Genomic DNA, 17,334 nt, shown 5'->3' with positions numbered 1-17,334 from the left:
ACAGAGAGAGAGAGAGACTGAGGAGAGAGAGAGAGAGAGAGAGAAATAATGAATTTCTTTTTTGGAATTTTTGAGAATTCTTATGATTTCTATATCTAATAATGCCACATGCAGGCCTTGATACTGTTACTACGATCTCATTAGAAATCCATTTTCCTATCACTGAGTGATGCAATATTATGCACTCTCAGTATAATCACTAAGTTTTATCACTTCTGTATTAAAGTTTCCTTTAATGATGACTCATGCCTGTCTAAAAATGTTATTAAATATGATGTAATTTTTCTTCTCTTTCCTGACTATGTTATTTTATATCCTTCCGCTCTGGGTCAAGGGCAAATGTCAAGGTCATACTGCTTTTATTTTTAGGGAAGTGTTTTACATAACATGCTGCAGATTGGAAAGATGGGAAACAGTTGTAAAAATGTATTTTCAGTCAGAGTCAAAAATAGAGAATGATTTATACTTATTGGGGGTTAACTGTACTGAAATACAGCTGTTCTCAGACTAATATGGCATTTATTATCACAGTATTTATGTTTTGCAGTCATGTAATGTGTTTGAATTTTGTGTGTCCATAATAAAATATTTGGACTCACTGACACCAGGAATAGTTAGGAATGTTTTATGTACAAACCTAGGCTGAATATACAACAGTTGTCAGTGCAGTCTCTCTCTCTCTCTCTCTCTCTCTCTCTCTCTCTCTCTCTCTCAATGTTTATTGATTATAATTTGTTGTGTATATTACTAGCCTAATAATTATGTCTTCGGGTGATATGTCAATAGTTTATAGCTATCAAGTGGCATATGCAAACATAAAAAATACCAAGTTTTGCCCCAGCTGGTTTGTTAGTTTCTGTCAGAGAATTTTTGGGAGTAGCTAAACAGTTGTTATTAATTCCCTTCTTATTCTCCCTCTTGCCTGATGAGATTGATTGAAGTTTAGATAATTTTGTCCAATGTCTCCTGTTTACTGCACATATTGGCATGATATTTCCTGACAGTATTTGAACTTCAGTCTTTTAGAACAAAAACATAAAAAGAGGGTGTATAAGAATCTTTATATGAAGAAAAGGCATTGGATGTCTTAACATCCTAAAGTTATGAAAGAGCCTGTTTGATTTAATATTTGTTTGAATCTTGACACCTGCTTGTAGCAAAGGACTTTTGCAATATAGAAGTGCAGTCTTCACCATTGTTAGAGGACTATTCGTGTGACCTTGAGAATCGGGGTACCATGCATTTTACCATGCATTTTACGAAAGAACTTTTGATCAAATAAATGAATGCTTATTTATCACAAACTATTCAATGTTTCAATTTAATGGTTGTAAAATATAGGCACAGAAATAAAAAAAAATTAACAGTTTTATAGAAATTCTGTTCATAAAATAGCCTTCCATGAGACAAACAATATATATGACTTTGTTGTAAGATCTTTTTCTAAAATGCAACCGAGGGTCACAAAGAGCAATTATTTATGGAGGTCATCTGGACCTTGAGATCCACTGTTAGTTTAAAAAAAGAGGGGATATTAGTAATAAAAGACACGACATCCAAAGAAAAGAGACAGTAATTACAATGTAAAATATATCGTTTTTTTTTAAGTCTGTGTAATAGTAACTATGGTATCTGTATTAATATTTATATAAATTTAGAAAATTTTGTTTTCAGTCTTAAAAAAATGATATTTTTCATCACCAAATTTTGATTGATACTTTCATAACATGAAATAAATTCAAGTAATATGGCTCTCAAAAGTTATCAAAAGGAACGGGCTCCACCAAGTGTCCACACCTTTGTGTTGTTATAGTCTCACTTTCATCCATTGAAATTGCTGACTCCAGGGAAATATCTCTTTTGGAATCTCAAAATTGCAAACATTTTTCATTGTTAATCCACAACCCAAAATGTAATGTTAGCATGCACACCGATCAGCTATAATTAAATGCACTAACAACAAGTTAGCAATCTCCACATGCTTTTCTAAATTGACTCCTTTCAATATAAACGCTTTGGTGGTATTGACAAAACATGCAAAGTTTCAATTTGTAAAAACAAAGGACTGGGCCCTAGCCCATTACTAATTATAGAGCCATGAATCACAGAAAGAAATTGACGTCAGGTGTGGTGACACTGCAGGAAAAGACGGGAATAGATCATTGATAAATTAATGGTCGTAAATATTTTTCAGCCTCCTTTCGCTTCATTTGGGCTAACCTTTAATTATTCTTCATTTCGTGTTGATGTCTGTTAGAAATTGTACAGGGGACTAATTGTTTAATTGGTATGTTATTGAGTCAATTTACACATTATTAATATCATTGGGGAAAATATCATAAAATGAATATTACTTGCAATATTAGGTTGCTTCTTGTACTGTGGAATCATTTGAATTCATAGTGGCTCAATTTTTGTGGTATTCGTGGTTAGCACTCCCCCATGACTTTACATCATTAATGAAAAACAATTTTGAAAGATTAAGTTTTCTCACTGAAACTAAAAACTGATGCATCCACAAAATTACATCCCCACAAAGAAGCAAAAAACCCACAATCCATGAAAATTGGCCCCAATGAATTGAATGATTCCCCACAGTAAGCTAAAATGTTAACCATTTTGCAGTCTTTGCAAGGATTGCTGTCAACAAAAAATTATTTTTTAAAAGAATTATTAAAACCCTGTTCTAATATTACCTCATCATTTTAAAGTTCAAACCCTAAGAAAACTATATATTGTCAATTGGTGTTTTGCTAACAGAGAGATGTGAAACTTTCGTAATACTGGTGTCCAATAAAACCATAAGATTGTGCAATACAATGTGATCTTAGAATCATGTTTCTTTCGTCAATGTTTGTGTTGCAACAGAATGGGAAGTGAAACGGACGTCAGAGGTTGCCGGGGTTACCTGAGCGTTTTTTGTAATGTGACGGTGTTATGCAGCATGTGGAGGGTTTATGAGACATGGATTGACGATAAAAAGAGGGGAAATCACAATTATCAATTAAAAGGAAAAACTAAATAGCAAGGTCATCATTCAATTAGCTCCCCATCTAAGACTGACAAGTTGATTGGCTTTTGAACTTAATTCTCTATTTCAACAAAGTGTTTGAAGAGATATTACTGCATTAAGCTATTTACTAAGGTTATATTGAGAAATAAAGAGAAAGAGAACACGAATATTATCTTCATTAATTTATAGTTAAGTTACCTCAATGTTCTTAAATATGAGACGAAGTATAAAACTAAGAAATATTTAATACCACTTATTTTGTAATAACCATTTTAAGTCTCTATCTTTAAGGCATATTAACCACTTTTCTCCTTGTATAGATAAGATTTGTCCATAATGTATGCCACCTCATCTCTATCATAATACATAACCACCAAACAAAAAACACCTAACCAATCTTATGTAAAGACCACTTTAACAACAAATGTATGTAATAATACCACCTGATCAGGCTAATGTATACCACCTTACCATGCAGTCAAATGTTTTTACCACTCAATAACATGAAATAGTCAATTAGCGCTCCTTTTCAGACAATATCTGTAAACTTCCAGCTTCGTGTTCTGCAAAGAACTGTTCATTCTGCAAACTACTGATTAAGGAACATTCAAGTATTTATGATACAATGTTTCTTAATTACAGACATGCAAAAATGTTTCTTTCCATCAGTGCATGTGGATCAAAACACATAAAACAAAATGTCACTGGTTTGATAAGCATGACGTAAAATATAAATCCCTCCGAGACGGCGCAGATATCTGAACACGAAGAAGGTGTGGAAATCATTTGCAGTACATGTCATAATTTTTATCATTGCCAACATCAAAGAGAGCGGGAGTTTAAAAGTAGAATTAATTGAATTCTAAATCTAAACGTAATTCATATTTTTGGGGTTTATTTTTTACCCTTTTTAAATCTTGCTTGTAAATTGTTTAATGCTAAAGCTAGTCATGAAAAAGTTTTTATGCAAGAGATTTTTATTAGCACTGTAAGTAAATCTTATAAGTTAGATTGTAATTATAGAAATTTGATTTCTTTTAAAATTTAACACCAATGGCTTATCAAGATTTCACTTTGAAAGCTACCGGGTATTAAAAGTGCTGTGATCATTGCAGCCAGCAGGGAGTGGTCTATAGAAATCAGCTGGAAAAATTCTATCTTATCAAAACTACAAATGAAGATAATGATAAAATATCTACATTTCAGTTGTTTTTTTTCTTTTATTTGGTCGATTCATATTACATGTATAACGGATTAAATTAATATGTCATGAATTCCAGTGGTTCCCTCTTGCTTCTCTTCTATTTACACTTTAACTCCCCCATGGTCCCTTCCAAAACATTATTTGTTTTCCCCCATGACTGAAATGTCACACTTTCAAAAATCAAATTATGTATATATTATGGAACAAAGCAAAAAAAAAAAAAAACAACAAGAATTAGGTAATCTCCAGATTTTCCTATCAGAGAGTCATATTGGGACACAAATTTTAAAAGCTTATGGAGACATTATGCCTGCATGCACTTTTTAATGTTAAGCTTATTCGATTTCTTTGCAAATCAGTTACTTTATATTCCCAAAAAAGAAAGTCTGTTTGGCCTTAGTAAAATGCTCTCACTTGTATTAAATAAGCTGAGACAACCACTGAATCAATACAATTAGAAGAAGTGTATTATATACTGGTACAAAACACACATTAGTGGTTACATACAATGCTGGCCTGTAATCTAAGTTCATGTTCAATACAACCATATCAATGTCTGCATGCAGCATTAACAATGTACCAGCCCAGGAGTGTCTGCAATAAGGAGAGCAGATGTCTCGGACATGGAGTTATCGACTAGCAGACATGGAGTTGGGTTAGCGACTGCCAGGTTGGCTGAGATTTTAGGCCTACTAACTCAATCCATGACCGTACAATTATTTACATGTACAACCAACCATTGTCTCTCATTGACTGACCTTATTTGACCCTCTGTGAAACATCTTCAAAGAGCCTAAATTTCTCCAGAAAGCCAGGATGTACTGTATACAGTGTACATGTATTACCAAGCCAGGATGTACTGTATACAGTGTACATGTATTACCAAGCCAGGATGTACTGTATACAGTATACATGTATTACCAAGCCAGGATGTACTGTGTACAGTATACATGTATTACCAAGCCAGGATGTACTGTGTACAGTATACATGTATTACCAAGCCAGGATGTACTGTATACAGTGTACATGTATTACCAAGCCAGGATGTACTGTATACATGTATTACCAAGCCAGGAAGTACTGTATACAGTGTACATGTATTACCAAGCCAGGATGTACTGTATACAGTGTACATGTATTACCAAGCCAGGATGTACTGTATACAGTGTACATGTATTACCAAGCCAGGATGTACTGTATACAGTGTACATGTATTACCAAGCCAGGATGTACTGTATACAGTGTACATGTATTACCAATCAGGATGTACTGTATACAGTATACATGTATTACCAAGCCAGGATGTACTGTATACAGTGTACATGTATTACCAAGCCAGGATGTACTATATACAGTGTACATGTATTACCAAGCCAGGATGTACTGTATACAGTATACATGTATTACCAAGCCAGGATGTACTGTGTACAGTATACATGTATTACCAAGCCAGGATGTACTGTATACATGAATTACCAAGCCAGGATGTACTGTATACATGTATTACCAAGCCAGGATGTACTGTATACAGTATACATGTATTACCAAGCCAGGATGTACTGTATACAGTGTACATGTATTACCAAGCCAGGATGTACTGTATACAGTGTACATGTATTACCAAGCCAGGATGTACTGTATACAGTGTACATGTATTACCAAGCCAGGATGTACTGTATACAGTGTACATGTATTACCAAGCCAGGATGTACTGTATACAGTATACATGTATTACCAAGCCAGGATGATCCAAATATCAAGTTCCAATACCAATTTTTCTGAATGATTTTTTTTTGTCTTGAAAAGAGAGTGTATTTTATGATTTTAATCAACAATTTTTGGAAATAAATGTCCAAAATTAAAAATTGTCAGGAAAGCAAACCAAGGGTATCAGAGTTTAGTTACACTGTATTATTTAGTACTGTTTACAGGGTTATTTTTGATACTTTTTTTCCCCTTCTAGTCACTTCCAAACAGTTTCACCCAGACGTGAATTTGGCAAGATACAGTTAGAAATTGAAATTCTTTCTAATTCAAATTAACAAAGCTATTTATTAAAAATTTGTTTTTACTTCAACTAGTCCTAAAATTTGCTCAGAGACAATGAGAGAGAAAGGGGCAAAAATAAAACAGGGACAAATAATTCAGTGTACAGTGTATGTACATGTATTACCAGGCCTGTGCTACCCTTGAGCTGTATTATTCTCCCCCTGTGCTTGTTTCAATCCCCTGGAAACCAAGCATCTCTTGTTTTAAGCTGCCTTTTTGCCAGAGGTTGCAGCATCTTTGTTTGTTTTGGAAGTCATGATTAGTACATGTGTCTTATAATAGAAAGAAAACAAATGGTATTAGAGGATCCTACTATAATAAAAAGCAATATTTGCTTGGTTTCAGTGTCATTCATTTGAAAACAAGACTATTGAACTCTCTTTGAGACCAATTCCTGTAGATTGTTTGCCAGTTTTGTTTTGTTGATATCGTATTAGTGGTAAAGCGGGAAGTTTGCCCGGCATTATTAATAGCTCTAGGGGTCCGATAGACTTCAAAATGAAGCTGATTCATAACCAATGACCCCCAGTATCACATCATAAAGCTGGGATTGCAGAAATTTGTTGACATCACACAAACAGTTTTTGAACAGAGAAATGCTCATTTTCTCAAGGTCACTGATTGCATAATGTGTAGTGTCCGTTCTATTGTCAGTCTGGGGGCCAACATCCATGTTCAGAGGTTTTTAACTCAGTTGTGAGTATTTAATCTGCTTAATTTGTCGGTAGAAAAAGAAATCAATGCCCCAACGTTATGCCATTTGAGACTATTCATGGCTACAGTGGCTGAATTAAATGGATTGTGGTCTGTGAGGTTGGTAGTAAAGTAAACAGATTATTGTCAAATTATGTAAAACTCCACACAAACACATCAAGAGAGAGCAATAGCCTTTTGTATATGAGGTTTGATTTCAAGGAGTTCTACATGAGAAAGCATATTAAACAGCACAATGCGCACAAGCTGTTTACAATGATTCAGGCTTACAATGGGGATCTAAAATGTAATATTGTAATGCCAGGATCCTTGTAATTAGGATAATGTAATGGGGATCCTTGTAATTTGGATAATGTAATGGGGATCCTTGTAATTAGGATAATGTAATGGGGATCCTGGTAATGGGAATAATGTAATTGGGATCCTTGTAAATTAGAATAATGTAATGGGGATCCTGGTAATGGGAATAATGTAATGGGGATCCTTGTAAATTAGGATAATATAATGGGGATCCTGGTAATGGGAATAGTGTATTGGGGATTCATGTAAATTAGGATAATGTAATGGGGATCCTTGTAATGGAAATAAAGTAATGGGGATCATTGTAAACTGTGATAATGTAATGGGAATCCTTGTAATCGGGAGAATGTATAAGGAGGTGGCTGATGCATTAATAGCTGGTCATGGTTGACTGGAAGATTGGGCTTTAATTTTTTAATTGTTTACAGTTTTGATTATTAAAGTCACTGTAAACAATTTTTGTTCAGATTGTGCTTGCATGATGTTATTTTAAAACCATATTGTTTTGAATAGAAATACATTATACATAATGACCATAAGATTTTGAGTTAACAAATTATGATAGGCACCTAAGAAGAGGTTGATTTTTCATTTCTTAATGTTGTGAATTTTTTGGTACTAGGTATTTATATTATTTAATGTTTTCCATTTCTTACAGAACGCCAGAACAATGCCCACAAGTTGTCTCCCTTCTGTCTGAGAGCTACAACCCCCACGTCAGATTCGGGGCAGCCATGGCCCTGGGAATCGCCTGTGCAGGGACCGGACTCAAGGTAGTACCAAACAGAAAAGGTCATTAACAAAACAAGGTTGAAAAGGTTAAAACAATATAGCAAGACAGAAATGATGATTTAACAAAACAAGATGGAAAAGGTTGCAATCTGAAATAAACGATACAGAAAAGGTTAAAACAATATAGCAAGACAGAAATGATGATTTAACAAAACAAAATGGAAAAGGTTGCAATCTGAAATAAACAAGACAGAAAAGGTCAAAAACAGTGATACAGAAATGGTGAAAAAAAAACAACAAAGAGTGACTAGTTCAAAAAAGTGAAATGGTTATAATTTTGTTTGTACGGTACTGACCTTTAAGTGTTTTGGATTACTTTGGTTAAATTGATTAAGTGTAAGTCCATATTGTAGTACAAATTTTCCAATTCAATGAGCCCATGGTATGATCTGTTAATCATTAAAGAATTATTCATTATTTAAGATCTGATCTGTTTTTCTATGTGGTTGTACTTTTTTGGGTACACATAAAATATATCATGTTTGTAAATTTCTCATGCACTATAGAAATGTCAATGAAAGAGCCCATAGTATAATTCCGTTAATCATATAGAATTATTAATGTGAGCAAACATACTACACAGCTTTGCTAGTACTTCATTGAGTCAGACATAGTTTAAGTTTTTACAATGTTTGTATATAAATTGTAGTACATGTACTGTAGCTATGTGTCAATCAATAAGTCAGTGTTATAGTCAGTTAATCAGAAGAATTATTCATTAGAGCTATTGTTTTAGCATGGTGTTCAAATACTTTATTGGCTTCAGCTAAAGTACAGAAATCTGTACTAATAGTTAAAAACAATGGCTGATGGAAGAGTACATTAATGGCAGTCAATAAATGTAAAAACTGCACATCCAGGTCAAGTTTAAGTTTCTTTGAGTGGCCATTTAATCATCTTGGTATAATATTATCTTGCCTGATAAGAACATTACGGCAGTATGAAATAACAGTTAGCTGCATGGTGTTAATCACCTGATAATGTGAAGATACTTTCACATTTACACATCTGGTTGTTCCACTATAGTGAATTTCATGTGAAAATGTCATGCATCATGTGAAACGAGCATTTACATGACATTTCACTTGAGATTTCTTCTCACATAATATTCACATGAATTTTTTTTTTTGGTTAAGATTAATTCAATATTACATCATATCACATGGAGCGAAACGTGACTTGGCATAAGATATAATTCATGTAAATTGTATGACATTATGGAGCTATCTCATGTAAGAAACAAAACTGCCTTTGTATGGAGCAGAAAATGCTTTACTCACATAATTGTTGGCTTCAAAATTAAATTTTGTTCAAATATGTAGGGCAGTTTAACAGGTAAGTCCAAAGATACAGATGTTCTGAAGTCATTAATTTACCAGGTGTGTGCCTATAAAGTTCACAAATTCAGTTTTATAGTCCTGTCAAGAGTAGAATATTGTGGCCCATGGACCACAGATTCAATAGATGATCACACAGAGACTAATTAACAGGGATACTCCATTTAAAATTAGTTAAGTGAAATTAATGTGGTAAGATATTAAAGAGAATGATTTATAAATGGCAACAGTTTAAGAGAAATAGTGCTTGTTTTGTTTTGGGGTTTTTTTTCGGAAAAAAAAATCGGGAAAAAAAAAATCAGTGATGTTCAGTAATGGTACAATTTTTTTTTAGTTCGTTTATAATTTTTATGGAACTTGAAAGAACCATTCAATTAGTAGTGGTCTGGTAGAGTATCTTCATCATGCAATGATTCCACAGGAAGAGACCGGGGCAGACATTATGCCATTAGTCCCCGGCAATCGGTACCCCGCAATTACTGCCTACTTGCAGGTTAATCAGATATTGGGCAAGTCTCGTCCTAGATTAATGACAATCCAATTAACAATAAATGTGCAGAACTATGCACTTCAAATGTATATACATGTACTGTAAATTGAAACCAAGAACCTCAAAGGTATATCCTGTAAAACGTTAAGCTGGGAAAGTAATACTTTTGTGTGTAAACTGGGGAACTAATAAAGAACTTCAAAAGTAGATACTGTAAACTGGGGGATCAGTAAAGAACCTCAAAAATATATACTGTAAACTGGAAAACCAATAACCTCAAAAGTATATTCCATGAACTGGAAAGCAAAAAAACTTCCAACTTTAAAGTACCGGTATATACTGTAAACTGGAAAGCCAAGAACCTCAAAAGTATATACTGTAAAATGTAGAAACAAGCCAAAACCTCAAAAGTATATAATGCTGTAGAATGTAGAAACTTATAAGAACCTCAAAAGTATATATACTGTAAAATGCAGAAACAAGAATCTCAAAAGTATTTGAATATGTTTAATTGGAGAACCGAGAACCTCTGAAGTAAAACTGTAAACTGGGGTTTTGATAATATTTGTTAGCATCACATTTCTTTGATTTAATGGAACAAGAAAGCCCAAGTATTGACAGTATGATCTTATATTATCAATACAATATGTTTCTCAGATATTGCACTTCAAGGAACATATAATTTCTTAGATCAAATCAACAATTTAAGTCCACAAAATCCAACAGATGTTTCATAAGTATTGAAGAAATTGTAGATTATATTATTCTGATTGTTTAAAAGAACTGTCATTTCTTTTAAATTAGTAAACTGTAACTGATATGATTCTTCAAAGTATTTGTACATTAAGTTTAGAGAGATCTTTTATCTGAGATTCCCCCAACATTTTAAAGAAATTGATGTAACATCACAAAATAATTGCAAAGAAGAATCTAGTGTCTCAAATTCAATGCAGTGTTGTAGAATTATTTTTTTTTTTTACTGTTCTGTGATCATTTAATAAGGCATCAGCAACTGTTGACAAAACATCACACCCACTTGTTCAATTTACCGTCTCCAAACAATAATTTTCTAAATGAATTAATAATCGCTGTCCAAGATTCGTGGTCTGATAGTCTCACAACTATTAATAATTGCGAAAGTGGGATAAAATACTGAGTTTCAAGGTGGTAATTTAAATGTAGTGAGCCTGTGACAAGCATATTGGAAATTAATAATATCGAAAACTTTAAAACTACAAAAACAACAACAAAATTGTGTATCTGTAGTGTATTTTTTTGGATTGGCTTCCTTCAAAATGGATCAATCAAATCTAACGGTTTTAAGGGTCCACACAAACAAAAGCCAATTAAGATTCTTTTGAACAGTCTGCTCCTCTGTGGTCCCATTAAAACTGAAGTCAATCGTGATTGACCAAACCCCAGGAGCCAGTTAGAAGCAGTATTACAGTGATAAGCCTATTCCAGTCGAAATGTATTTTTAATAAGAATGTTTACAGTTAATGCGTCTTTATTTTCGTTATTGATGTATGGAGTGAGAGTTAAATTTAGGCAATTACCACTGGTAGAATGCTGTTTTCTCAACACAACTGACTATCTCAGAGGAACATTATGGATGGGCTTTTTAGTTATTATTAATTTTTAGAAAGATGTTTTGCCTATTATATCTAAATTTATTTGTTATTCATATGTCAATTTGCAAAGAATAAAATCTGTTGTTTTTGGTTCAAACTATATTAAGATTTCAAAATCTTGTTGAAGAAGGGAAGGCGTGTATAGCTTTGCTGCTGTCTGTTTGTCTGTTGGTCAGTCCACCAACAGTTTCCGTTCATTTTTTCGCAGAGGTCACACATAATACTATTGAAATGAAATTTGGTATACAGATTTATCATGATAACATCTAAGCCAATTTTGATGTTGGATACGATCGAGCAATTCTTTACAGAGTTATACCCCTTGGACTCAAAAAAATTCTAATTTTTGCAGTTGCCATTCGTTTCTTTGCAGAGGTCTTCAAGGAGGGGGACATATTTAAGTGTTTCACAAACATCTTTTGTTTTATCAATATATATACCAATAACTCATTTTAAGGATAAAGGCAGTATAATGAAAACAATTACATGTTTATTACAGAATTTGACACATATCAATGTGGATCGAAGAACATTTATTCCCTATGATATTGCAAAAGGTCAAGGTCATTATCTTGTAGCACTGAGGTATCCTTGACCTTAATCTTCATTTGTTAGCTATTATTTTATTGTTGTTCCTTGATCAATATAGATTAAAAGAATATGTAGACTTACCCACACATAGGAAAAGTATGCATGCATTGATGCCAAGAATGCTGCTACTATTTGATCAGTATTTCAGCGGATTCCACTGTATTATTCAACTACAACAACAAATTTCTTTTTGAGAATCAGAGAAATATTGTTGAATCTTACAGTGACTGTTTGGAATTCATTCTTCTTTGGGTATTGTATGGATTGGGAATTTTTTTCTCTGCCAACTGACTCCATGTTTTAAATAGTCTTCTTCAGAAAAAATAAAAAATGTGAGAACAAAAACCATAATCTAGGAGTTCAGACATTGAACCTTTTCTTACCTACAATGGGTGTTTGGTGTATTGTAACATGTGCTTCAAGTTTACAAGATGAGAAAGCAAGTTGTGTTGCTTCCATGTAAACATTAATCTGATATGTTTTTCATGCTTATCATGTAACAGTGCATGTACATTTTTTTCTCATAACAGGAACCCCTCATTCTGCAGGATCTGATGACCAATTTTTCATGTTTTTTTTTTTAAGTCATGTGATATAATGGTATCTTTTTTTTCTTGTAACAGGAAGCCCTCAATCTGCTGGAGCCAATGACCAATGACCCCGTGAACTATGTCCGTCAAGGTGCACTGATCGCCTCAGCCCTGGTTCTTGTACAACAAAATGAAAACACCTGCCCTAAGGTAATAGCAACAAAGTTATAGCACCTGATGCAGATAAAGGTGTTGTAAGGGTAAATGTACAAGTAAAGGTCATTGCCAGTCATTTGTGACTTTAAGGTAATACATATGATATTTTATTTTTCATATATGAGTTAATGATAAATTTGAAGAAAGTAAAATCGCTTTAAGGAGGGAAACATATTATATGTCACAATAGAAACCCTTTTCAGCTGTTTGTTGCAACAAGAGATTAACAATTTATTAGTAAAAATATGAAGGTATATTTTGGAATTTTTAACCATTGCAAACAAAACTAGAGAGGATGATGGATGTTTGACTAATCTGACCACCTCTGTGTCTAATCCACAATATTTAATAGAAGAAACAACAGCAGAAGAAGTTTATATCTGACTCAAAGTTTGTTGAATGACCCAAAGGTGTGTCTTGACCTTGCTCAAGGGCAAATAGTCCAAGGTCAAGGTCATATCCTTAATACAACATTTATATCAAAAAGTGTTCTAGCAAGAGGTATTTAGACTCAAACCATACTATTTTTCTGTTGGTAGAATAATGTAGATAGAAAATTTTTGCTAAACTTGGGAAATGCCAGTGTTCAGATTTATCTGCTCTTTAAACAAGGGCAGACAATAGAGTCAGAGCGTAATATTCCATTCAATGGTAGTTTAACATTTAGTAATTGGAAGACATATTACATTGGTGATTTATGAAGATTTACTTTAATTAATTATGATTTACATGTATATTATTTGGTAAACACATTAATAAATTAAATATGTCTGAAGTTATACAGTTATGGTACAGCAATTTCATGTTTTACCTTAACATCTGAACTTTGTGTTGATAAAATTTACTCAAATATTAAAGAGATTTGTTTGATTTTGGGTACACAAATGAGTCTCTATAGATTAACAAGTGATTCTTTGATAATTCATGTTTCGGTTATGAGTAATTTCTGATGGACAGTTAGCAACTCTTGGGGGCAAGCAAAAAAATATTCCATTTTCTGAAGTGTTTGATGAGAGACTTCACACTTTGTGGGTCAATGAAATGTCTGCCACTAAAAGATCTAAGGAAATTGAAGCATTTTATCAGCTCATCTTGCTTTACATCCATGCTCTTCAACAAGAAATGTTTGAAGTTTCTCAAAAGCAATATATCCATGCCCTTCATTATCATGGAGAGTCCTTTTGAAATATGAAATAAAGAGTGCATGGAGATTTTCCGTGCGGCAGGTTTATCTCGGCTTCCTGGGGGTTCTCTGTTGAGGTGTCTGAGGAAGAACAATATCATCAAAGCGGACGTTATCGAGCAGGAAGTGCATCCGCTAGCCAATCAAATCAAAGATTGTGTAAAATAAGAGCAGAAAATGTTGTGCACTCACCCTTAGAAAATTGGCCGTTAACACTAATTTCAAAATTGAATTTAGTCTAAGAAAATTACCAATTTGGAATATGTATTTTAAATTACATAGTACATGTATTTTTGACAATGATAAAAAGGTATTTATAACAGGAAATTAAATCTACATGTAATTAATTTCTTCTTTGCAAGGCTTTGTAGCTTAAAAATATGTGAGACTGAGACCACAGAAAACGTACCCTATATTCGTTAATTTTCACGATGATCTGATTTTGCTTTTTTCCTAAAATATTAAATGTGCAGAAATTATAATCTGTATCATTTCTATAAGGAACTTTTAAAATTGCAAAATATGATTGACGCAAATTAAAAATACTACATATTTTCCCCATTTTTGCAAATTTTGTGACATGCGAAGAAAAAAAAAACGGGTATACAGTAGTGTGCGATTTTTTTTATGTTGGATATTAAATGCAATGACAACGGAATCCTCTTTCATCCTAGTTTCCTTTTCTGAGTGTAGGTGCTTTCTGTGAAAGTCACCATATTAATAAGTACAGTACATGTAAAACAGTGTATATATTAATAGAATAATAAAATTCATATTAGTTAGCTTTTGATTGGTCCAAGGTCAGCTGCTCTGATTAGTCTGTGCTAACGAGAAGCATATAATTTGCCGGTTGTGGTAGACGGAGTAGAATCATTTGCACCTTTTGGCAGTGATCTTTGTCAATACCTGTCCACTAATGTGAGAACTAAGGTATGACAGTCAACAAGTCGCACACAAAGGGTGACCAATATAGCTGTGATGAGCAAATGGCCCAAGGTATTACAGGTCAAATACTGTCAGGTAGTCATACCCAATCCCACAGTTAAGTCATATAGCAAATATTATTTTCTAAATAATGTGGTGTCATCAATACTAGTTGGCATCGATATTTATGGATGTAATGAAAAGAACAGTTTCAAGAAGACATCAATTCATAGACCATGTATATCACCATATATCAATACAATTGTTATTAAAAATCATACTTTAATGAAAATCTAATTTTGTTGATAAACTCAACAAAAAAGTCCCTGAAAATAGGTATTCAACTAATATTGATGAGAAACCACAGTAAATGTTTAATATGATCTTCATTTTTTAATATACAATTTAGAAAATAGTTAAAATAAGTTAGAAGGTTGGTCTGGGTCTTCTTGATGCATGCAATTTTCAATTTCGGTGTCATTGCTTAAAGTTGTATTTATTTTATAGGTTGCCCACTATAGAAGCCTTTACTCTAAGATTATAAGCGACAAACACGATGATGTCATGGCGAAGTTTGGAGCAATCCTGGCCCAAGGAATTATTGACGCAGGTGAGAGAGAGAATCTTATTTGGATAACAAATATTGTGAAATCAAGGCAAACATAAGTTTAAATTTCCGTTGGTTGGCTGTTTCAATGAATTCATATCGTCATGAATGGCATGTTATAGAGTACATAATAAAAGATACCAATAAAAATTCTTTTATAGCTGTGTAATTGACCAAAATTGAAAATTCTGAACTTCAATGTTAGTATCCTAAGAGCTTCGATTTTTTTTTCTGTAGCTCAATCAATCTTATCTAAAGTATCCATTTGATTGGACAATAAATTTTTTTGCCATTCTTCTTAGAAAACAAAATCAATTTTTTCCCGCCTCTCAAAGAGGATAAATATTTTTGGAGATAATAAAGAGAGACGCTTGATCAGAATCACGTTTTTATCTGTGTTGCAGTCTTGCTGACGTATTCTATTTCTTCATTAAAAGTCAATAGAAGTGTTTTGAACGCTGAAAGAAGTGATTGAGTGTTAAAAATAAATAGAAAAGGGGAGAGAATTCTGTGCCAAAAATTGAATGGGGGGGGGGGCAATAGATGGGAACTGCAGTGGTTTGGTTATCGCTATGTTTTATAATCTGACAGATTGATTCATGAATGTGATATGTATGATTTCCTGGCAAATACCAGGGAGAGGGGGAAAAAATTACTGATGGCTCTGAGACTGTAGTAGCAGGTGCCCTGGGAGATAAAACCATTTCCTCAACAGATATCACATAGGCCCTTTCTGACTTCTTGTACGTGTTTCTGTGGGGAAAAAATCCAGGATCGAGATATTTTCGATGATTATTTTATGTACCAGGGATTTGACTGACCCCAATGAAAGACGGCATTTGCGAGGTGCAGCGTGTGAGAATATGATATTGCACTTTTCAAGTTCGAACTCCCCTTAGAAAAGTAGGACAAGATGATGGAAGATAGAGTAGACTGACCTTATAGGAAAAAATGAGATGATGTGTGAACAAGATCTTCATGCAGTGATAATCAGAGATAGAAAAATGAGGGGTCTGATAATGGGTGTCATTTGGTTGAGCAACACTGGGTTTATGTGAGCATGTCAATTGCTGCAATGGATGTACTTTTGTAGATTATAGCAATGCAAAATTATATACATGTATTATTACTTCACCTTCTTTTTTTAAAAAATTTACTGTTTACAGGGTAAGTTTTGCCTCGTGTAATTTTCACCCTTGAGTTCTACATTTCCAAATAGTTCTGCTCCACCTTGAATTCGCCCAAAAACAGAGAGATAATTTGAGACAGTTGAATTAATATTCGCCCAGTCTAAAATTCACCCACTAGTAATGAAGTCAAAAGGGGCAAAAATAAAACAGGAGCAAATATTTTTCTGTATACAGTTCTCTCCAAAAATTTCTGATTATTTCTGAGACTCTGAATGTTGTTTCTTTGTGAATTTTGCATTTTTAAAGTTAGATTTTTTTAGTTCAAGTCTGGTACTACATTTGCATATTGCGTATTGGAAATAAATGTTAGGTCTTTTCAAATTTTTCGTCAAAAATGAGTAATTAGTCAGACCAAACACATGCAAACAATAATTTATCTGCAAACAATAATTTGTCTGCCAATGTTTTCTCAAATTTTATATTAAAATGATGATCACGCAATCATCAGATCTGAACCGTGGTTTTCTTGGTATACAGTAACAGAATTTAGCTTTCATGCAAGCTGAAGGAGGGCTCAATGTTCTCGAGTTGAAAACAAATTTGCAAGAAGCATGTAGACATCG

At 33.4% G+C, this 17,334-nt stretch overlaps 1 protein-coding gene across 1 annotated transcript in view; it reads left to right on the top strand.

Moving 5' to 3' along the window:
• The window catches only part of LOC128179445 (26S proteasome non-ATPase regulatory subunit 1-like), a 109,086-nt gene that overhangs the window by 79,477 nt on the left and 12,275 nt on the right, over positions 1 to 17,334 (top strand). The window contains exons 22-24 of the mRNA XM_052846874.1: positions 7,939 to 8,053; positions 12,745 to 12,861; positions 15,482 to 15,584. Of these exons, the coding sequence (XP_052702834.1) occupies positions 7,939 to 8,053; positions 12,745 to 12,861; positions 15,482 to 15,584 (335 nt within the window). The remainder of the gene's footprint in view (positions 1 to 7,938; positions 8,054 to 12,744; positions 12,862 to 15,481; positions 15,585 to 17,334) is intronic.

Source organism: Crassostrea angulata, chromosome 4, assembly GCF_025612915.1.
Source record: "Crassostrea angulata isolate pt1a10 chromosome 4, ASM2561291v2, whole genome shotgun sequence".
Lineage (NCBI taxonomy): Eukaryota > Metazoa > Mollusca > Bivalvia > Ostreida > Ostreidae > Magallana > Magallana angulata.
The sequence above is the reverse complement of the archived record's forward strand: the minus strand, read 5'-3'. Positions and strand labels throughout refer to the sequence as shown.